The sequence below is a fragment of the Anabrus simplex genome, chromosome 2, assembly GCF_040414725.1.
Source record: "Anabrus simplex isolate iqAnaSimp1 chromosome 2, ASM4041472v1, whole genome shotgun sequence".
Lineage (NCBI taxonomy): Eukaryota > Metazoa > Arthropoda > Insecta > Orthoptera > Tettigoniidae > Anabrus > Anabrus simplex.
In genome coordinates, this window is record NC_090266.1 from 456,367,416 (window position 1) to 456,392,025 (window position 24,610).

The 24,610-nt window shown below is 39.6% G+C and overlaps 1 protein-coding gene across 4 annotated transcripts in view; it reads left to right on the plus strand.

Moving 5' to 3' along the window:
* The window catches only part of Pli (E3 ubiquitin-protein ligase pellino), an 826,064-nt gene that overhangs the window by 726,927 nt on the left and 74,527 nt on the right, over window positions 1-24,610 (plus strand). For all 4 annotated transcript variants that reach the window (XM_067140842.2, XM_067140840.2, XM_067140843.2 and 1 more), the window contains one exon: window positions 5,933-6,163. In XM_067140842.2, the coding sequence (XP_066996943.1) occupies window positions 5,933-6,163 (231 nt within the window). The remainder of the gene's footprint in view (window positions 1-5,932; window positions 6,164-24,610) is intronic.

Sequence of the window (24,610 nt, forward strand, 5' to 3'; positions counted from 1 at the left end):
TTGTCACTCACAAAACAACCTTCTTCAACTTCACAAAAAACTTCACTTTCAATTTCAGAAACTTCCACAAGATTATCGATCGCAACACCGCTATTACCATCACCACTAGCACAAAGTAAGACATCCGACACATCTTTCTTACTTTCATCACGCCCCCTGTTCTCAAAATCTCCCTGAACACAAAATACATGGTCATACAATAATTCCTCTTTCACGTCTACCTCGTAACTTACCTGTTTCATCGCGTGAATAGGAATTTCGGTATCGGACTGCCTATCTGACCCAACTAAGAAGTCCGATTCCGGTTTAAATTACTTGACGTGGACTGTTCACTATTATCATGTCTCTGCACTTGATCTGGAGGTCTTTGATCCGTACGCCCCCTACTTTCTGATTCCCCTTGATTAGGTCTTCTGCCATAATATTCCTGGTGATTACCTCCTTGGTTAGAGTGTATGTTTCCCCTTCCGGAATTACCACCCTGATTCCCTTGCCTAGAATGACTGAAATTCTGATTATTCCTATCTCCCGCTACCTGATTACCTCGTCTCCCATTATCCCCGTAATTTCTACCTTCACTTTGTCTAGTCTTCCCCTGCCCTTCCAGAGCATCAAACCTCTCTAACAGCTGCTCTAATTCCTTAATCGTAACAATATTCTGCATACATGCAGCTAATCCGACCTTCTCAGGAAAATGCCTCAACATCTGGCGGACTGTATCTCTCTCCGATGCTAGACCTTCAATATTCTGGCTGATCAGAACATGCGCTAAGAAATACTCCGTCATAGATACACCTTCCTGAGGTCTATATTTGCCAAATAGCACGCGATCTCTTTGCCTTCCCTGAATAGCATCACTCCAAAATTTAGAACTAAATTTCTCCCTAAATTCCTCCAAACTCGAAATACCCTGTCTATAAACTTGAAACCAGGATCTCGCTTCTCCAACAAATGCAATATCCAACATCTCATCAACCATACTCCACTCGATCAAACCATCGTCAAGATTCTTGGAAAACCGTTTCTCCACCGTTTTCAAGAATTCTATCGGATTAATCTGCCGACCATTAAACTTGGGTAATTCAGAGTCCTTCGTACAAGATACGTACCTATTACATATGCTGCTACCTACTTGGATTTGACTGATCTCCTGCCTTAACTTTACATGACATGCTTTAATTCCTTCTTCAACTACCATTCTGGCATTTCCTTCTACTGACTTGAGGTCATCTTTTACCGACTTAAGGTCTTTCTCCAATTTCTCATCCTTCTCATCTATACGCTTCGCTAAAACGTTTTGATTGGATTTAATTCTATCTATTTCTTCGACTTTATCTTCCACTATTTTTATTCTCTTATCACATTCCTTGCTGTTTTCAACAAATTCTTTCCTAACTACATTAAATCGGCATTCAATTTTCTCAGTCAATTCCAAGCATTGAGCTTCTACCTTATTATTGACTTCCTGAATTTCCCTGCTTTGATGGTCAAACTTTTGGTTTAATTCATCTATTCTACCATTCACAGCACTACTTAAACTATCAATTTTACTAGACAATTCAACACTCACTAAATTTAACTCCTTACTTTGATTCTCAATCTTACTGGACAATTCCGTACTAACTGAATTTAATTCACTATTAATACTGTATATTTCATTACTTAAAAAACTCAATTCACTCTTCAACTCTTTACTCTGACTATCAATCTTGCTAGACAATTCAACATTATTATTATCGATTTTACTGGACAGTTCACCATTATTATTATCGATTTTACTGGAGAGTTCATCCTTTAACTCTTCATTCTTCCTATCCATTTTACTGGATAATTCATCACTCTTACTGGACAATACATCACTCTTACTGTTAAATTCACCTTTCAACTCTTTACTGAACTGATTAAATAGTGATTGAAGCATACTAAGAGTTAAGGTCGCCCCTTGATCCCCTACATTCTGAGTTTGAGACGGGTTACTCGGTTCCTCACCTATCGTTGTCAATTGATCTTTCCTACTATCAGCCATTTCGCTATTCTCACTTAAATTAGATAAACTCAATGTGGTGGAATTCTTTTGACTTCTCTTATCCTGATTCATGGTACCAGCAACTTTAACAACCTCTCTACTTCTCAATTTTATAATACTCGACTCGCTACAACATTTCTTCATACTCCAACATACATATCACGTACATATAAAACACTTCACTGACATAGTTTGTAGAATTCCATCCACACCTGACAAGTGCACCTACGCTTATAAGCCTAACAGATGTACCAATCATTCAGCCACACGTTGGGAAGCCAATTGTAATAATTTTGATGATAATAAATACATAATAAATCGAATACTGACAATAATATCTATAACTTCTACATATAATTCGGGGGTGCGATATGTACTATCACACGTCGTTCAAATCCCGATCACTCCATGTGATATTCGTGCTGGACAAATCGGAGGCAGGACAGATTTTCTCCGGATACTCCAGTTTTTCCTGTCATCATTCATTCCAGCAACACTGTCCAATATTTAATTTCATTTGTCATTCATCGCTCATTGTCCCAGAGGAGTGCTTCGGCAGCCGGCACAATTCCTATTGTCGCCGCTAGATGGGGCTTTATTCATTCCATTCCTGACCCTGTCGAATGACTGGAAACAGGCTGTAGATTTTCGATGTACTTATTCTGATCATAAACCGATCATTTTTAATCTTTCCTGGGTTCGATTTCAACAGCCATCATTTCCTTCGGAGAACATTCTTAGAGTACAGTAGACTCTCCTGGCATATAAATAAAAATTTTAACACATTTGAAATGAACGACAGGAATGAGATTGACCGTCAAATTATTCACCTCTATAATAAGGTCAATAATGCACGGAAGTATGTCATTCGTATCGCCAGAAATCCCGCACACTTGCCTACGCGTGACAATGGTGCTGGTCACATTGTCAACAATGACAATGGTAGCAGATGTAATTTACCGCCCAGTAGCGGTCTTGCATCTTGCTGTGGTTTCCAGAACATCTAGTAATAATAATAATAATAATAATAATAATAATGTTCTGGACCGTCGTCAAATTGTGCGGACCGCACTGGAAACGGGTCGTGGCCTGGTAATGACTACGAATACAGAAAAGCCGCGGGTTCAGTACCGCCAAGGCACCCAAGACGACACCACGCCGGATATCCTTCAGGATTTGATCCATACTAAAAATGCTTATAGGAAAAGATGGCAAAGATTTAGGGACCGAACTGACCGCGTGGAATACCTGGACCTACCTTGGGAGGTACGAAATCGATTGCTGGAAAGAGAGATTGAAAAATGTGAGGAACTTTGCCGTTATCTCTCAGAAAACGAGTCAGATCGCGAATTTTGGCGGATTCTCTCAGAAAACAAGTCAGATCGCGAATTTTGGAGGATTATATATAAAAAATTAAGCATTTAATTATAAATTTCAGTATAATACCGTAGCGAAGCACGGGTATCTTGCTAGTGGATAAATAAAATTAGAAACCTTATATAAAAATTACAGTTAAGTTGGTTCCAATTTAAAACAGGGGAATGATTTAGAAAATGTTGAAAACAAGCACGCTACAAAAAACAAAGGCAGTGTTTACAAGTTTTTTAAAAGAGTTAAGCAAGTCCAAGTCCAGCTTACACCATAAGATATTGGATTGCTGGGAACATAACACAGAAGTTGGAGGCAAGTTTTAGGAAAAAAAATTCTTTTAGCTTGAAGAAGCTAGACAAAATTGAGTTGCCTCATTCTCTCTCCTGCTGTGGCATGATGACCAGAAGTTAAAGCAAAGTATTCTGGGATAAGGCTACAATTGCACCATGCCTCCTGGGAGTGTTATCCATTGATGACATTGGTATTCCTATCAGAAGTGACACGCATAAATGCACTTTAACCTAAACAGTCATCAGATAGATTAATCACCAATGAATAACAGTGCAAAGAATGCATAGAGGTTTGATTTGCTTCTTCTGGGAAGAAAAATTCCATCAGTTGACATTGTCTTCTAAGAATAAGCAATGTTAGAACACTATTGCCAACCGTCGGGAAATTTTTTTTTTAAATCCCTTGTTCTCATTAATTTTCATGAGGCTCTAATGCCCTATCTGAGATATTTATTTGGTTAATTTTTTGCATGAAGGAGCTATACCAAATGAATAGAGAGTTACTACAGTATCCCCAATATTCAAAGCAAAGGGTCTTAAATCGGATAATTACAGGCCAGCGAGTTTGACATGTGGTCATGTAAGCTCTGGAAAGCATTATTTCTGATTATTTTAGATGCATTTGCAAAATTAGTAACTGGTGTGATAGAATGCAGTTCAGGTTTCAGAAAGGTTATTGCAGTGAGGCTTAACTTGTAGGATTCCAGAAAGGTATAGCAGATATTTTAAATTCGGGAGGTCAAATTGACTGTATCACTGTTGATCTATCCAAGGCTTTTGAATGGGTAGATTATGGGAGACTGCTGACAAGACTGAGGGCTATTGCACTAGACAAAAGAGTGGTTGAATGGGTGGCTTAATTTCTAGAAAATAGAAATCGTAGAATTAGAGTAGATGAAGCATTATCTGATCATGTAATGATTAAAAGGGGGCTTGCTGCAAGGCAGTATTATTGGACCGTTATGTTTTCTTTTGTACATAAATGAAATGAGTAAAGAAGGATTTTTGTGACTGTAGTTTTGATTGCAAGTGCATGCAAAGGGACCTCGATGATGTTGTGAGATGGAAAGCAGATAATGGTATAATACCAGTATAATTGGTCTGTTATTGGACATTATAAATTTTCCAGCTAACTTGTTCTTGTTGCCAGTGTTTCACCCCATTGTGCCAGTTTGGGCTCATCAGTTATTATCTAGCATACCTACCAAGACGCATGGCTAGTGCATACCGTGGAGGCCACTATGTAGGCTATTTAGAGTCACTGACAGTGCCAATGCACTAAGAGAGACTTTTAGTAACTTAGTTATGTTACAGTGCGTGTAACCTTTTTCCTTTTTAACACGTCTGTATAGAAAAAAAGCATGTTGATACTGTTTGAAATGGCTTATTATAATTTGCCCGCGATGTCTTGTTCCCACCATCTCTTGTGAGATTCACACTACTAATGACCACCTTTGAAGGTAGGCATCTCTGATATTCTAACCTTGTACAGTGATTATTGGTATATTTTTGTATCAAGAACTTTTTTTTAATGGTGTGATTGCAGGACAGCATTATAAAATATGATTTTCCACACTTTCCCAGATTTCAGTTTTGATGTTCAGTGTTTTGGATTGCATGCTGTAAGTTAAGAAAATAACTCCATCAAAGTAGTCCTCTAATAAATTTAGCTTTTCCATGGTTTCCCATTTTCACACCAGGCAAATGCTACGTATGTACCGTAATTGAGACCATGGCTGCTTCCTTCCCATTCCTAGGCCTTTCCTGTCCCATCATCGCCATACGACCTATCTGTGTCAGTGCGGCGTAAAGCAAAAAAAAAATCAGCCGACAGGTGAGCTGGAAACTTCCAGTTCACCAACTCTGAAATGGTTTTCATAGCTTTTACATTATATCTGTGTGTGGCAAAATTCTGGGATTCAATGTTTCATGTCAGTCACAGTTATTTCTGTCCCAATTCCTCATCTCCTAATCTAAACTACAGACAAAGCTCACTAATGTTAAAAGGTGTTGTCGTGTAAGCCTAAGAATCAAGAACAATTGTCATAATTTTAATGCTTCTTCTGACTTGGACTGTGTCATCATGGTCCAAATCAGAAGAAAGTTGTTGTTCCTTGTAAACTGAGAGAGAGATTTGACTGGTAATGTATGCAGCTGTGGTGTACAGTATTATGTTTTTCTTAATTTTGTCAATGTAATTAATGAAGTGTAGTTTATATAAATATATATTGCAATTTATTTGCAGACAAAGAAAGATTTGGAGATGTTGGTGGATGCTTTAAATGCTGGACGACCTCAGTGTCCTGTTGGACTAAACACCTTGGTGATACCACGGAAGCTGACGCTTACTATGAGCGATAGCACCAATGAGAAACAGCAGCCTTATGTTTACCTGAACTGTGGCCATGTCCAGGGACTCCATGATTGGGGTCAGGAGAAGGACTCGTTATCACGGCGTTGTCCCATGTGCCTCGAGGTATGCCGCTGCAGTACATAAGCTATTACAGTAGAGATGGTTAATGTGAAGAGATACAGTATTGTGATGAACCTATAGTACGTAGCATGCAATATGTAGATATTTTTAATTTGTAAGTCCAAGGTAGAGAATTTTAGAATTGCAAGTTTCCAAGTTGTCGTAATAACAAGATCAAATATTATGCATACAGATGAAATACCTTTAAGAATGCAGTGGGAGCAATTCTATCAATAATGTGCCTAGGCCCACTCAGAGGATGTAGTGGATGGTATATGTTACAGGTAAATGAAAGATTAAAATAACAATTGTTTTGACTACAACTTCTTAAGAAAGGAAGGAAAAAATAAGTATCAGATAACAGGTGTATTGAGAAACCTCATATATATATATATATATTACAATAACTTGTCATTGAGACAAATTTGAAAAGTTAATGGTTCCAAACCATGCAAATAATTCCTAATACAAGGCAATATGAGTGTTTTGTTTGTGATTGTTTTGATGATCTTACATTAAGCAACCTCATCAGAGGAGATTAAAAATCCAACAAGGTTACAGAATCGTTAAGATATTTCTTCTACCTATTTACAGAATATATACACTATCTAAAAGGGTAAGAAAATATATTCAGAATGGACTAAAGAGAAAATAGTAATTTCATTGACTAATTACTGTTGAACAAAATTAGAAAGTAAAAAAGAACATGCAACATTTTAGAATAGCAAAAACAGGAAGAGGGGTGAGAATATAAAGAATATAAAGATTAATATTACCCATGGGCAATATATCCCAGAAAGAAGCCATAAAAGGAGTTATTGCTACCTAGGCTGAGTTATAGTTATATGTGCCTATTGTGATCACTCTTCCATTGTCCATCTTTAAATATTTTAATAGTCTCAGAATTGTAATGGATGACCACACAAAATCTGCTCATAATTACTAAAATTTATATAAGAATTCCTTTTTAAGTGCAGAATTCCCCAATGTAAGGCATTAGCCCGGTTAAGTTTAAAAGATAAAAAGCTAGTGCTAAACGAACCCAAGAAAGAATCTTAGAATTTCTTTTTAAAAGACACTGATCCACCTGTTTGTTTCCATTTGATATAGACTAGCAAAAGAAATTAAAACATTATTGAAAACAAGCAAGATGCCAAGGGCCCTTAATATGCAACTCTTACAATTAAAGAATTGAGACAGTTCCAAGTCCATCTCGCACCACGAAATATTTATTAACTCAGTACATCCCACATAAGTATAGACGAATATTAGTAAAAGTCAATAGTTTGAAAGAGCAAATTTTAAAATTATGTTACCTCAGTCTTTCCAATTTTGCCTTGACATAATGGAAAGATGACAGAGCCATTTCGATGCGGAGAAAATAGCCGAGGGAAATAGTTGAACTCCACCAGGGAGAACTCCACTAGATGGTTGGACAATGTTGTATCCAAACTGCCTTTGAAGATCACCTGGGCCCGATATTTATACTGAGTCTAGGCAAAGCACGAAAATGCCAAGATGATCTGAGAAATCAGAAGTACATCAGGTCAGTCATGTGACAAGGTGACGTCACAGATGCAGCAACCACAGGCAGCCAGCAGCACGTAGTTGAATCACAGGCGACGTACAGTGTAGAGAACGAAGCAAGCGGCCTGAAGAGCAGGCTAGGTGGAGCGTGGAGTTTGTACAATTCTGTAGAATGATTACAGAAGTGCAGGCTGGAGATAATGATTTCTCAAGTTGAAGAAATGGGCCAGCCAGCAGCACAAGGTAATGTGATAATGTTACAATACTAATATTCTTTTGCTTGCTATCTAAGCAGAATAGTATTAGTAACGTCTGTCTTTGCCTCTATTGAATCATTGTGCCCTTAATTAAATTTCACTCATCATAATTTACTAAAGGCTATGCCTTGTCGCTGTGACCTTTCTCTATCCATTGCCATCATCTTCATCTCCTCATTGGAGCAACAGTTCACGTGCATTCCGAGGTTCTTGATATATGAACATCTTGTCACCCTCTTCCATTTTTATCCAAGAACTTTTCCTTCCATAATGTTGCAAATGAAACTGTGTGTCTCATTAGGTGGCCAAACAGTTTCACCTTCCTTTCTATATTTCTATGATTACAGATGGTTGCCACGTTTATTGACGTACCTTTTGTGTTAGGCGATTCCTTTCCTCCAGACCCGATTGTGCTCATTGTGATGGCCATGGGCACGAACTATTGCCCTACATCTCAGTTTCCACTGTAGAAGACTTCGACGGAGTACAGGAAGAGTAATATTGTCCCATACCTCCTTGCACACTTTCCAAAGACCCTCGATAATGGCGGGACATCAAGAAGAAAGCCCTCTTTTCAGGAGACCAAGGGCAACAGAAATCCATCGGCGAGGCATCCGGATTTTTGACAGGGATGTCACTAAATGGTATGATGCACACACCCACCTCTGCTTCTTTTTTCTCATAGTAGGTGACTGATGATGTGGCAGTATGACTGGATGCTTTATCCATGTGGATCCCGACATTTGAAGCATCGCCACCGTACGGCCGAGGGAAATCTTCGTCGAAATAAGGATCCATGACATTCTTCTGTAAGTAGGTAGCTTTGATCTTCAAATTTTTTGTCACTCTGAGGATCCCGAGTTTACCTCGGGCACAATATCCTGCCACTACCATGAACCCCCTAGCCAACTTTTCTTTGTTTTGCTTGACGAAGTTTGAGTGTCCCTTTTGGCATTTTGTGTGATAGTAAATTGCCCGGGGCTTGTTGGTGTTCTTCTCTAGTAGTCATCACCCAGCATTCTGAGCCATACATCACTATATGTCTTAGTACTGTTGTGTATATTTTTATTTTAGTATTCCTACTGACATTCTTGGATTTAAAAACATATTTTGCAAGGCGTAAAAGCATCAGTTCCCACTTGTTATCCTTTCCTGTATTTCCACAGAGGTTTTATTGTCTGCAGTTATTATTGAGCCTAGATATTTGAAAGTTGTAACTCTCTGATATTCCTTCCCATGTATTCTCACTGTGGTCCTTTCTCTTGCTCCCTCTGCCTCTCCCATCTTCATATATTTTGTTTTTATTTATATTCACTTCTAGCCCCTAAGTCCCGTGCTTTCTCTTCTAACAAAGCACAGTTTTCTTCAAGAGCTCTTTCGTTTTGTACAATAATTGCCACATCATCAGCATATGCTATCACTTGTACTAATCTGTTCAGGATGGTTCCCCTGGGTAGATGGGTAGTTGGCGTATTGCTTTTTTCAGTGCTAAATTGAATAGGAGTGTGGAGAGAACATCCCCCTGTCTCAGCCCCTTTTCAACTAAAAATGCCTCTGACAGATCCTGTTCCACTCTCGCCTTGCATACTGTTGTTTTCAAAGTAAATTTCTGTCACCTTAACCAATTTCCTTGGGATTCCAAATACTCTCATAATTTTATAAATTTTGCCTCTATCTAGACTGCTGTATGCCTGTTTAAAATCAACATACAGCTGGTGCAGCTGCTTGTCATACTCATAAAACTTCTCCAGTAATTGTTGCAGTATAAAAATCCGATCCAGTGTAGTGATTTTTTCTAAAACCTGCTTGGTAATTCCCTAGGATCCTTTCCATCAATGGTTCCAGTCTTGAGGCTAATATCTTACTGAAAACCTGTAAGTTCCATCCAGCAAAGTAATCTCTCGGTAATTTCCGCATACAGCCTTATCTCCTTTCTTATGTATTGGACATACTAGGCCCAATGTCCAATCCTTGGGCATTTCCTCCTTCACCCAAACCTCCTTTATCAACTCATGAAAAGCCTTCTCTACTCCTTCTCCCCATATCTCAACAGTTCTGTCTCCATCCCATTTTCACCCGGGGCTTTGTTATTCTTGAATGCTTTAATTGCTATCCTGACCTCTTCTAAATCTGGCTGCTCTATTAACTCTTCATTCAATTCTCCTTCTTCCCCATCATCACTGATGTTTTCCTTTTCTCTATCATCCTCATTATTTCCATTGAGTACCTTGTAAAAATACTCGTGCCATCGTTCGAGCACTTCGCTTTTGTCACCGATGAGGTTTCCATCCTCGTCCTTAAAGAAAACAGCTCTTGGTTGAAATCCTCTCTAAAGATCTTTTGTTCTCTCATAAAACTTTCGTACCTCATTTCTATCCTTCATTTCATCCAGTTCTTTGATTCTCCTTCTCTCAAAAGATCTCTTTTTTGGATCTACATAACTTATCGGCTCTTCTCCGCATCTCTCTGTACTTTTCCACTGCTTGCCTTGTCCTCCTTTGAAGCATTCTTTTCCTAGCTTCATTCCTCTCTTGAATTAGTGTCTAGCATTCTTCATCAAACCATTCTGCTCTCTTTACACGTTCCTTCCTCCCAAAAGTATCATCTGCAACTTCACTGATAACTGTTCTCAGTATCTCCCACTTACTTTCCACTTCTCCTTTCTCCCATAACTCCATTCTTATTTCCAAAGATTCTGCTATTTTCTTCTTGTATTTTTCTTGCAATTCCTTTCTTTTTTTTTCAGACCCTCTACATTATGCTCTCTTTCTTCTTACTTTTTCCGTCCTTGCCAAGTCTATTTTTTGTCTCTATTTTATTCATACAAGATAATGGTCTGAATCATTATCAGCACCTCTACAACTTCTAACATCCATGATGTCTGATGCATGCCGCCTGTCTATTTGATTTCTTGTTACACCATCTTGTGATATCCATGTCTCCTTCTTTATGTTTTTCCGCAGGTGCCAAGTACTTTTGATTATCATCTGCTTCCCACTCGCAAAGTCAGTAAGTCTCAAACCATTCTCATTACTGACTTTGTGCAAGCTTTCTTTCCCTACTATGTGTTTATACACCTCTTCTCTTCCAATCTTTGCATTTAGATCTCCAAGGATCATTTTCACGTCATGTCTTTGAACTTTAAAATCTTCCAATTTGGTGTAAAATGCATCTTTTCCCTCCTCTTCTGCCTCTTCTGTAGGGGCATACACACAAAACATTGTAACATTGAAGAACTTTGCTCGAAGTTTCAAAGAGCACATCCTATCGTTGATTGCAGTAAAGTTAATCACACTTTGCTTTACAGACTTTTGTATGAGGAATCCTGTGCCATTACTGCCTTCTTCTCCTCCACTGTACATCAGGATATGTTGACCAGACATTATCATCTCTTGCCCCTTCCATCTTAGCTCCTGCATTGCTGCTATTTTCACTCCATACTTATCCAGTTCATTCCTTAATTCCTTCAACTTGCCAGGTCTTTTTAATGTCCTTATATTCCACATTGCTAATATGATATAATTTTTCCTTCTCTTAAGCTGTTTTTCTCGCCGGGTCGTCGCCAAGTTATCCGCATTCCTGTAGTATGTCTTAAGGTATCCGTAACATTTGTCTCTTTACAAGGTAGGGGAGTTAACCCTACGCCCAACCCCCAACCTGGAGGACCAGGGTATTACTCTTAGTCTGGATCATCACCTTAGACCTGTCCGGCTTGGGTGGCCCTACCAGGAGCATGTGCTCCCGCCGGCATAGCCCTAAGGATCATTTGAACACGCAACCCTCCAAACACCTGGCAAAATGTATTTTGCCTTCGTCAAGGTGGTGATATCTTCGGGAGGGTGACAAGAGAGTAGTCTGGGTTTTTTTTGGTCATATTGGAAGCCATTTCTTAACACTTTCAACTTAGAATGTCGCCTGGGTGATAGCACTAAATGCAGATCAATGTTTGATTGATGGATTGATTGATCAATCGATCCTAGTGTTAGAAAAATATCTCTTCTTTTCCAGCCAGGCTGAGTGGTTCAGACGGTTGAGGCGCTAACCTTCTGACCTCAACTTTGCAGGTTCAATCCCAGCTCAGTCCAGTGTAATTTGAAGGTGCTCAAATACATCAGCCTCGTGTCGGTAGATTTACTGGCACATAAAGAACTCCTGTGGGACTAAATTCCAGCACCCTGGTGTCTACGAAAACCATTAAAAAAAGTAGTCAGTAGGACGTAAAGCAAATATTGCTGAACATCGTAAAGAACAGAATAAAAGGAAAGGTTGAGCAGTATTTGGATGATGATCAGTGTGGCTTCAGTCCTGGCAAAGGTACCAGGGTGACAATTTTCTTTCGAACATAACAGGAAGACTCTTGTTACATTTATTGACTTACAAAAAGCTTTCAACAGGGTAAATTGGAAGTCCTGATTTAAGATCTAAAATATCTACTATATCTCTCTGGAATTCTACTGGTTGATTCTCACTGAAATACCTTTTCCGAAACCTGAACTGCCTTCTAATGAAATTAGTTGGTAATTTCATAAACATGTCTTGTATAATCGAATGCTTTGTCAGAGCTAATAAGCAACACATGTCAAGCTGACTGGCCTGTAATGATTTGTTAATGACCCTTTCCATGGTACACTGGGGCTACTGTAGCAATTCCCCATTTATTTGGTATAGCTCCTTTATGCAAACAGTGATCAAATAAATATTTCAGATATGGCACTATATCACAATCCATTGCCTTTAGTATATCCCCATAAATATAAATCTCAGCTGCTTTTCTAGCTTTCAACTTTTGTATCTTTTTTGCAAATGTCTTTACTATAATAGGTAAATTTCAGTACTTCACTGGTTTTAGTCATCTCCTCTACCTTGACATTGAATGATATGCATAAAGACGAGTAAGTACTTTCCACTAGCTTATTTGGAGTTATAACTCGTAGTCACATACATAAGAATGGGTGAGAAGTCCACTCACTGTGTGTGATGTCACCCAATGGAGCAGGAGCAAGCAAACACTCAATTCCAGAAGTGCTTGGTCCAGAGTGGTATGCATGAAGATCGAGTGGTGATAGTTTATACTCAGAAATCAGCGAGTTACCTCTGCAGTTGACGTACGAGGAATTATAAGGGCTACACATGCAATAACTGAGTATTTTATGGATGCTCCAGGAAAAAGGAAGACCTATACTCTGATATTGTTAATCGTAAAGAACTTTATAGGTTTGGAAAGGAAAATGTACATTGGATTGCACAGTATTTTCTGGACGAAAATGATGAAACGAGAGGCTGTGCCCTTAGCAGTGAAGGAAGTACAAGTTATTTTGCTATGTTGGTGATCCTGGTTTTCAGAGTGGCCTGGCTGAAGGCGTAGATTTTAATCTAAGTCCAGTATCCCGTACAATTTCCAATGCTTCAGTTGCGATTGAAGCAGAAGTTAATTACTGCATAAAGTGTCCAATGACAATCCAAGCTTTACAGGCTGTCAAAATTCAGTGGCAGGAAAGGTATTGTAACAGTAAATTTGGTACTTTGGTAGAGATGAGACGCAGGGCGTGTACCAGTCGCTGAAGTGCATACAGAGGGAGAGGGTTTTGTTTAAAAGAAATCCTAAAAACTTTGTTTTCAGAGTTTATTAAAAGATTGAAATTAATATCACCTCTGTACAGCGTATACAGTCGAAAATTTTCCTCGTCCTATGGCTGGCGATGTCCTTGGATTCCGGCAGCTCCATTTTCCATAGCAGCGAACCACCATTCGTCCCCCGATGGAAGTTCTAGAAGATCTATTCGGTGCTTTGTAGATCCATGGCGTCGAGGTAGTCCTTGTAAATGGTGAACATGAATGAACATCGTTCAGCTCTGGGCGAGTTAGTGCAAAGGCTGCTTCTGCACAGATGATAGAGTGTTTATAAATGCTTTTAACAAAGTCCAAACACAAATGTCTCGGTGAAATGTCACTTAACTTTATCACGTGTCAAGTGAAAGAAACATTCACAAAATAAAGTCCACTCGGAACTGATTTAAAGTTTAAAGTTATTTAAAGTTTGTTGCACCTATGACAACATGAAGTAAGTTCATTGAAGCACTGTTCAATTTAAATGAAATAAAGATGTTCCGCTCGTGAATCAAACTCGTTCACGTGTTGAAACCAAAAGACGAAATTAACTGAGTACTGACAGTCCTTGGTTTGACTGTTCATAAACTAAATGTGCCCAGAATTGAAATACACTGTTCATTAGAGTAGAAATGCACTGTTCATTAAAATAGAGATGCGCTGTTCACACCTGTACAGTTCAAAAATGTCGACACAATTTACGGATTGGTAATTTAAATTTGGATTAAATACAGTTTATAACTTAAAGTATCGAGTCCTCGGCAAGGAGCAATCAGTTTTAAGTCCATCAAATTTCAATTTCGAACACTCGAAGATGTTTGCGGGTCTTGGACACTCGTATAGAGTAACAGTCAATAAATAATGTCCAGACGATACACAATTCACCTCACGTCCTATCGGAGTAAAAGGTTGTCACAATATAAGGAAATCTGAATAAGTCCACATTCAGCATGACTATATTAAAGTCCACGAACTTGAAACTTAGCAGCGGCTTCACGTTCGGTTACCGCACCCGCGAACTGACTGCGCGAATACGACAGTCTAGTGTGCTTATAGAAATCCCGGCCGCAAACTGGTATCACATTCTACAGCGCACTGCTGCTCACTATAACAAGCTGTAACACACACTGACACACTTTCACTGATCTGCTGAGCGAAGCAGCACGTATTTATATTTGATCCGAAACTCGTAGAACATTCTCCATCAATCCAGGCTTCGTAGTGCAGCGAGGCATGCTGTGACGTCACCCGCTCACTACGTCACCCGCGCGCAGCTGTCGCTCGCTGTCGAGTTAGTTCTTCGTAAGCGTTCCGGAGCATAACACGTAAGTTTAAGATTTTCATAACGGGGACTTAGTCTGTACCGCCGTTACCGGTACATCTCCCCCTCCTCCTGGGGAAAAGAAAATTCGATAGGATTTTCTTTTAATGATATTCTCTCCTGAAATATTTCTTTAGGTTGGCTGCATTGTAAATGCCCTCGATGCTTCCATCCAATTTCTTAATTTTGTGTGCCCCGTTCTCGAGAACCTCTGCAATCCTATATGGTCCTACATAAAGCGGGCAAAACTTTGCATAAATGCGAAGTTCGGGATGTGAAACAGCTGGTTTTCTTATCAAAACATAATCATTGACTCTAAGTGGTTGTCGAAACGCGCGGTTTCGGTATCGGTTCTCTCTGATTCTAGCAGCGTGTCTGAGCTTCTCCTTTGTTGCGTCCACGCGAGTCTGATGAGTAATTGCTGGATCTTGAGGTGATGGTAATACTTGGTCCCATGGCCTGTCAGGCATGACATCTCTATGTAGAGTCATGGGGATGTCCTGCGTAGACTCATGAACAGTTGAATTTACACATTGCTGCATCACGGGTAAGACTTCGATCCATTTCCAGTGTTGAGTTCTGCAATACAAACGGCAAAACCTTGCAATCTCGCGCATGATTCTCTCAGCGGGATTAGCCTCTGGGTGTCGAATAGAATTCATAATGTGTCTTATACCGAGTTCTTCGAGTACTGTTTGGAACTCCATAGATGTAAATTGGGGTCCATGATCGGTGAGTAGGAACTCCGGTTTTCCCATCTCTGGAATAATGTTTTTCTTGATCCTTCGGAGGATGTTTCCAGCATTAGCCTTCTGTATGGGCAGTAGCATCGTATATTTAGAGAAGACATCTACTGCCACCACAATGTGCCTGTTGCCGCGGTTCGCCTTGGGGAGTGGCCCGTATAGGTCTAAAGCCAATATTTCACCAGGGTTTTCGGGAAGAAGTGGCTTTGGAAACTCCCTCATCAATCTATTATTAGGCTTAGTTCGTTGGCAGACATCACAAGTTCGGAGAATGTTTCTAATATCACGTCTCATGTACTCCCAAGTGAACTTTTCCTTTATGATCATCATTACTTTATCCGTGCCGGCATGTCCAGATATTGAATGACAGTGCCAGATAATGTTGGACCTTAAGCGTGGAGGAGCATAAATTCGGCGTTTGGTTTTGGCATGATCAAGATACTTATACAGTAATCCATCATGAAAGCAAAAAGATTGAGCCAACATTGAGATGCGAAAATAGTCATCGTCATTTGCAGGAATCAAACCCTTAAAAAATCTAATCAATTCTCGGGACTTCCTATCTCTCCCCTGTGCTTGAGGTAAGTACTGTAATTTCCTAAGAAATTCCTCATCTTCGTTGCTCATGACTTCTATGTGATGACTAGTGACGACATCGACCGGATTGCGGCTTAAAGCATCAGCTAGGATGTTCTTCCTTCCTGGTCTGTGGATAACAGTTATGTTGAACTGCTGAATAAAGAGTGCCCACCGGGTTACTCTCTCGCTAGTTAGATCAGAAGACATGATAAATGTGAGGGCTTTGTGATCCGTGTAGATGGTCACGGGATACCCATATATAATCTTCCTCCTGTACAACAAGGAATATACAATAGCAAGAGCCTCAAGTTCCGTAATAGTATAGGACCTCTCATGTGGTCTCAACTTCCTGCTCATGAATGAAATAAAGACGCGGACATCAGGCTTCTCAGGATCGATTTGATATAGCGCCGCGCCGATGCCTACGGAGCTGGCGTCGCACTCAAGGCAAAAGGGCCATTCAAAGTTAGGATATGCTAACTGTACGCTTTCCTGAAGCATCTTCTTTGTTTCGGAAAAAGCCTCCTCGCATTCTTTTGACCATTTCCACTTATTATTTTTCTTGAGCAGCAGCTGCAAGGGTGCTACCGTTTTGGTGTAATCTGGGCAATGCTGTGCAAAGAACTGACATAGTCCCAGAAATTGTCTCACATGTTTAATTTTTGTGGGTTTCGGGAAATCCAAAATACTTTGAATCTTGGCCGGATTAGGCCTGATCCCGTCTCCACTAATGAGGTGACCCAAGAACAGTACCTCTGTCTTAAAAAACTGGCTTTTACAGGCATTTATCTTAAAATTTTTGGTTTTGAGTTCGTCGAGTACCTTATTAACGTCTTCAATGTGTTGCTCTAAGGACTCCGAAGCTATCAGGATATCATCAACATAAATCGTCGCGATTTTTTTAATCTCATCGGATAATTGATTCTCAAGAGCCCTGATGAGAACTGCCCCTGAATTCTTGATCCCGAAAGGGAGACGATTGAATGCATATGTAATGTTTTCGAAAATGAAGCCTGTGAATTTCCTGCTATCCTCTGCCAATAAAATGTGAAAGTAAGATGACGTCATGTCCATAGTAGAGAAGAGCTTCATGCCTCTAAATTTCCGGATGACATCCCTGAGTGAAGGTGGGTGGTCATGTTCCAATACAAGTCTGTCATTGAGCATGCGCGCGTCTAGGCACAAACGCAGACTGCCATTCGGTTTTTTTACAATAGCCAAGGGGTTTAGATACGGAGTGACACATTTAGAAATGATACCATTATTTTCCATTTCCTTTATCACAGTCCTGGCTTCTTCTCGGTACTTCTCAGGAACTGGATAGGGCCGTTTTTTATAAGGAGAGGTGTCCTTGACATTCAATTGGTATTCAAAATCTCTAATAACGCCTGGTTTGTCATCAAAAACTTCAGGGAATTTCTCAAATATTTGTTGAGTCGCTTCTGCCACGCGGGAATCGAACTCTGGGCTTTCAGCCGCACTGGTGAGAAATATGAAGTGATCACGACCTTCGTCGAACACATCCTCAACAATGGGCACTTCCTGGCCCTCGACGGGTCCCTCTTGACCGGGTCTACCCTCTTCGCAATCTATTTCATCGGCAGGCAAAGCATCGCTCATCTTGCCTCCGGTTTCTATGAATGGGGTACCCAGACCTTGGCACTTCAAATTATTACAGTCTACCAGCTGCAACTCTACAGAGTCGATATTAAAAAATCGTATGACGTTGGCAGGATAATCAATAATTCCCCCATACTTGGCTAGGAAATCTGACCCTAGGATGACGTTGAATTTCATCGGCGAAATGACTAGAAATATATGCTCGAACTGAACACCTTCAATGTCAAATGTAACAAAAGCTTGAAATTTACATTTGATATGCTTGTCCGGTACTATCCCTTTAATTTTAATCTGTGCGACTGGTATCAATAACATGTCTTCTCCTCCCTTCAACATTTCAATTAACCTCTCAGACATTAACGAAGCTTGAGCTCCAGAATCAATTAAGGCAGTTACATAAAGGGTATCCAAAGTAATATTAATAACTGGAAGACTTCGCTGGACCTTCGGTGTTGTAGGAGTGGGATCTTCATACAAGAGATCTGAGTCATCCAAGTACCAGTAATTAATATTAGTGACACAAATCATTTCCCCTCCACTACGGTTTTCAAGCAATCTTATTGTTGTGTTGTCGAAGTTTTTTTTTTTTATTGCGCCTGTCGATTCAGGGTTGGTCGCAGGCGTCGTGTTCTGTCTTCTGGCATGCTCTTGATATTCTAAAGAGGTAGCGCCAGGTAATCCTTCATCCCGGTTTCGATTCTGGATATATTCGCGAGTTTCTCTCCATCTTCTTTCGATCTCGGCTCTCGGCGAATCTCTATCTCGAGTAAGTGATTCGGTAGGTTTCTTCCACGTTTGATTACGTCTATAAGGCGCACTTTGCCTGTATGGACGTCTCCTGAATCGTCGGAAATGAGATAACGGATCTCTCCGTGGTTCTACTTCCTCACGGGGTTCGGGATTCGATCTCGGCGTGTTATTAACTTCGACATGGTTAGTTACAACCTCTTTCGTCTTAGTAACCCTAGGTAGATTTTGTGTATGTGCAGTGTCAAGTTTCCTTAATAAATCATCAAGTTGTTCTAGGTCTTGAACATTGGCTGCCACAAGAATTTCTTGTACATGCGCCGGAAATTGTAAAGTTACTACTTGTATTAACTCCTGTTCTGGCAAAGGAGGATCAAAGAATTGCATCTTCTTTAATTGGGAAATGAGAAAATCAGAATATCGTGAAGAATTAATAGCTGTGTTGTATCTCCTAGAGTATAATTGTAACTTAATCAAGTGTTGAATTTCCGAATTCCAAAACCTCTTCAACAAGGCTTCCTTGAACTCATCATAGGTTTTAATGTTAAATTTAAATGCTGTGTACCAATTTAGTGCTTTCCCTTCCAATAATCTAGAAGCTATCCTCAATTGATGATCGGATCGTACTTTATTCTCTTGAAAGTACTCTTCAGTATTGAGAAGGAATTCTTTCGCTGTGTACTCTTCCTTTCCGGAAAATTTTGCAGGTTTATCGTCTGATAATTTTAAAACTGTGGAAATGCTAGAAGTATCTCCACTAGACCCTTGACACTGGTGTGTAGACACCTCCTTCTCCACCTGAGAGATTCTGTTATCAATCGTCTCTATTTTTCCTTGCAATTCGACCTTGATAGTCTTAACTTGCCCACGGATGGAGTTTTCCACGCTCTGGACTTCCTTTTCGAGGTCCTGCTTCACTTCATTTACATCGCGGCCTATGCGAATGATTTGAGTATGTGCGCTATCTAATTGGTTTTTTACATGCTTATCTGTTTCCTCCTGCCTTGTTTTAAGTAAATTGACTTCATTACTTATTTTCTGAAAGTTAGTCTTAAAAGATTCATGGATGTTATCCTGAATAGAGGCTATTTTTGCTTGTGCCTGTGATAACTGACCATGAGATTCTTTAAATTCTGCCTTTAAGCTTTCAACTTCCTTAATCAATTGATGTGAGGTGGGAAAAGAAGCTTTTAAGTCTTCAACTATTTGTAGTTTAAGGTCCTGTTTTACTGTTTCTAAGTCATGGGTGAGGCGTTCGTTTATTTCCGTAAACTTAGAATTAATCTTCGCATTAGTTTCTGAGAATCGTTTTTCAATCTCGGAACCAGCTTTAGTAAGCCTATTTTCCAAATTAGCATTAACTTCGGTAAACTTGGTATTAATTACTTTAGTTACTTGTGTGATACGACTTTCTAAGTTGGCTGTAGTTGCGGTACTGGTCTCATTAATACGAGTGTTAATCTCATTAATACGAGTGTTAATCTCAGTAATACGAGATTCTAAAGTAGTACCTAATTGAGCAGTTACGGCATTGGCCTCGTTAATACGGGCTTGTAAATCAGCACCTAATTGAGCAGTTGCAGCATTGGCCTCAGTAATACGAGCTTGTAAATCAGCACCTACTTGAGCAGTTGCAGCATTGGCCTCAGTAATACGAGCTTGTAAATCAGCACCTACTTGAGCATGCGATTTGGCGATACGTCCATTTAAGCTAATCTTAAGAGCTTCAATAGCCGCTAAAATATTTTCCATTTTGATGGTAATGTATTTAAACCAAGCAACAAGAAAATCATAAATCACTTGAAAAAAATTCAGATATCACCATTATTGTCCAATGGTTAAAAGTTCATGTTCAAAGTCATTCAAAGAGAAAAATTTCCAAGACATTTAACACACAAAAATGATCCCATATCATTAATAACACTTCTTATAAAAGAGAAGTTAAATCTTGTTAGAGAGTTCACTGTAATATTAATAGTTATTCCACATAAAGCACTGGAAATGTATCTGAATTAAATTACTAAGTCACACGATTTTAGTGCGATTTTGTCTATCACTGCACTTCTTAATTATTACTAGTACTTCAAAATTGAGCTTAGAATGGTTAAGTGTCAATTTAATGTCTACTGCACTCATAATTAAGTTCTGATATTGCTGAAGCGCTAATTTCTAATTTTACTGCACTCCAAATCGGCCCCGATACGACTGGGGCGCCAATTTCTACCCCTCTCCTCTGTAACAGTAAATTTGGTACTTTGGTAGAGATGAGACGCAGGGCGTGTACCAGTCGCTGAAGTGCATACAGAGGGAGAGGGTTTTGTTTAAAAGAAATCCTAAAAACTTTGTTTTCAGAGTTTATTAAAAGATTGAAATTAATATCACCTCTGTACAGCGTATACAGTCGAAAATTTTCCTCGTCCTATGGCTGGCGATGTCCTTGGATTCCGGCAGCTCCATTTTCCATAGCAGCGAACCACCATTCGTCCCCCGATGGAAGTTCTAGAAGATCTATTCGGTGCTTTGTAGATCCATGGCGTCGAGGTAGTCCTTGTAAATGGTGAACATGAATGAACATCGTTCAGCTCTGGGCGAGTTAGTGCAAAGGCTGCTTCTGCACAGATGATAGAGTGTTTATAAATGCTTTTAACAAAGTCCAAACACAAATGTCTCGGTGAAATGTCACTTAACTTTATCACGTGTCAAGTGAAAGAAACATTCACAAAATAAAGTCCACTCGGAACTGATTTAAAGTTTAAAGTTATTTAAAGTTTGTTGCACCTATGACAACATGAAGTAAGTTCATTGAAGCACTGTTCAATTTAAATGAAATAAAGATGTTCCGCTCGTGAATCAAACTCGTTCACGTGTTGAAACCAAAAGACGAAATTAACTGAGTACTGACAGTCCTTGGTTTGACTGTTCATAAACTAAATGTGCCCAGAATTGAAATACACTGTTCATTAGAGTAGAAATGCACTGTTCATTAAAATAGAGATGCGCTGTTCACACCTGTACAGTTCAAAAATGTCGACACAATTTACGGATTGGTAATTTAAATTTGGATTAAATACAGTTTATAACTTAAAGTATCGAGTCCTCGGCAAGGAGCAATCAGTTTTAAGTCCATCAAATTTCAATTTCGAACACTCGAAGATGTTTGCGGGTCTTGGACACTCGTATAGAGTAACAGTCAATAAATAATGTCCAGACGATACACAATTCACCTCACGTCCTATCGGAGTAAAAGGTTGTCACAATATAAGGAAATCTGAATAAGTCCACATTCAGCATGACTATATTAAAGTCCACGAACTTGAAACTTAGCAGCGGCTTCACGTTCGGTTACCGCACCCGCGAACTGACTGCGCGAATACGACAGTCTAGTGTGCTTATAGAAATCCCGGCCGCAAACTGGTATCACATTCTACAGCGCACTGCTGCTCACTATAACAAGCTGTAACACACACTGACACACTTTCACTGATCTGCTGAGCGAAGCAGCACGTATTTATATTTGATCCGAAACTCGTAGAACATTCTCCATCAATCCAGGCTTCGTAGTGCAGCGAGGCATGCTGTGACGTCACCCGCTCACTACGTCACCCGCGCGCAGCTGTCGCTCGCTGTCGAGTTAGTTCTTCGTAAGCGTTCCGGAGCATAACACGTAAGTTTAAGATTTTCATAACGGGGACTTAGTCTGTACCGCCGTTACCGGTACAGTATAATTTCCCTCATGCTATAGGGGCTGTTGACTGTATACATGATCTTACTGTGTATATATATATACACACACACAGTATAAAAAAGCACCACATCAGCATGGTGATGAATATATTAATAGGAAAGGTGTACCCATAATAAATGTGCAAGCCACTTGCAACATGAGTGACGAGTTTTCTAGTATGGACATCACTTGGCTTGGTTCAGTGCACGATTCCTGAATCTGGTGAAGCTCTGATGTCTGCAGAGTAATGACAGGCAATCGTGCAAATGCCCTTCTTGGGGATGCAGGTTGTGGTATTGCACCATGGCTTATGCTCCCATACCAAAATCCTAAAATCGCAGAACAAACATCGTACAAGAAGTATACAGGGTGGTCGGAAACTATAGCATTGATTAGAGCGCGTACAAAAATAAATAAAATAATAAATAGAATAATTATAAAAAATAATACATATTGACTTAAAATGTGAATAAAGAAATAGTACAATGACGCAGTGGAGGTGAATTCACCGCAGAACATGGAAACATGACAGATAACTATCAATACCGGTACTCAAAATTAAATCATATACAAGGGAACACTTACAGGCCCAGAAATGACAACTAAGAGAGGAGAGTGGAAGGTGCTGGAACCCTATGAGGTCCATGGGAAGGTATGGCATTATGGGGGAGAAAAGATTTACAATAATACACCCAACAGACAAATAATCATTGAGAAAATGAGCAAATAAATGAACTGCGGATTAACTGATACTTGATACACAAAACAAAAGATGTGTAAGGGAAACAATTAAGCTCTTTGGTCACGAATAAACCACTGACCTCTATACATAGATGGCTGGTAGCTTGGGTAGCAGTAAGCCGAATAGAAGATGACTGGCGTTGTAAGATGGCAGCGAGCTCACGGTGCAGTAGACCACGAGGAGGGCGCTTGATTTGTTTATACTTAGTTCAGTGACGCCAGGTCTCCTGATTGTAGTTCCACTGGTGTTCTGTGCTGTTTTATTGCAATACCCCACATATTTACTAAGGAATTAAGATGAAATAAATCAATGAAAAATTACTAGTTTAGATATTTCACTCGCTGAATTGAAACCACATGTTACTTCTGCATGTCAGTAAAATATAAACAAACAAGGGAGCCATGCTTGTACTACTACGATTAACACAAATATGAATTCCTCAATGTAAATAATACAAATACATAATATATTTAAACTATCAAAGTATACATGTATGGCAATATAAACTGAGTACTATTTGGAAGAGGTATAACATTTCTTTTTGTTGCTATTTTGCTTTATGTCGCACCAACACAGATAGGTCTTATGGCGACGATGGGGCAGGAAAGGCCTAGGAATGAGAAGGAAGCGGCCGTGGCCTTAATTAAGGTACAGCCCCAGCATTTGCCTGGTGTGAAAATGGGAAACCACAGAAAACAATTTTCAGGACTGCCGACAGTGGGATTCGAACCCACTATCTCGCACATGCACGCTCCTAACCACACGGCCAACTCGCCCGGTACAACATTCTCTCCGTCAGTTAAAATTACAATATTTCCTAACATAACGTAATTGTATTGATCACGTAGTAAACAAGTGACTGCCAGCATGCGAAAGTGTAATTCTACGGCAAATGCGCTGCGAAATACTTGAATATCCAGTGAAAAACACACAGCAAACTATCATTATGCCGTTACAGGAGAAGTGGATGTGGTTCTGGGCTTTTAAATGTCCTGGGGGCTCATATTAAAAGGCTTCTACAAGCTTTAAACAAGCCGGAATTACTAAAATAAAAACAGTTTCTGAAAGAGGAAGAATAGGGCTATTTTTGTATGAATAAAGAGAAAAACAGAGTTTTTGGCTCAAAATACGAAAAATTCAGTCACACCTCCCCTTAAGAATGCATAATTTCGTGGCATATGTGTATAGAATTTACAGCAATGTTTCCAGAAACTGTTTTTCACTCGTATTGTATTACTGATCGCTAATTGCATGTATTCAGCACCTAAGTTAATATTTGTCGGCCGTAATTATACACTCATTTTTATTGCTATCCCGGAGATTTACTGACCTCGGAATGACATGTCGGTGTTCCCAATGTCCTTATGCTTTGAGTGAACATGTCCCTATATTTTTAATTATTCCAATGCACCATTAATTGCGATTTAAAATTGATTATATTATTATTGCTTCCCCAAAAGGAGAGCTCTAGGATGGGTACACCAACATGGCGGACTGCACGCTCAACTTGGCGTACTTTCTCCTGAAGTGGACATCTGCCATCAGCGATCCATGTTTAGAGATCAGTGGAATAAACTTTG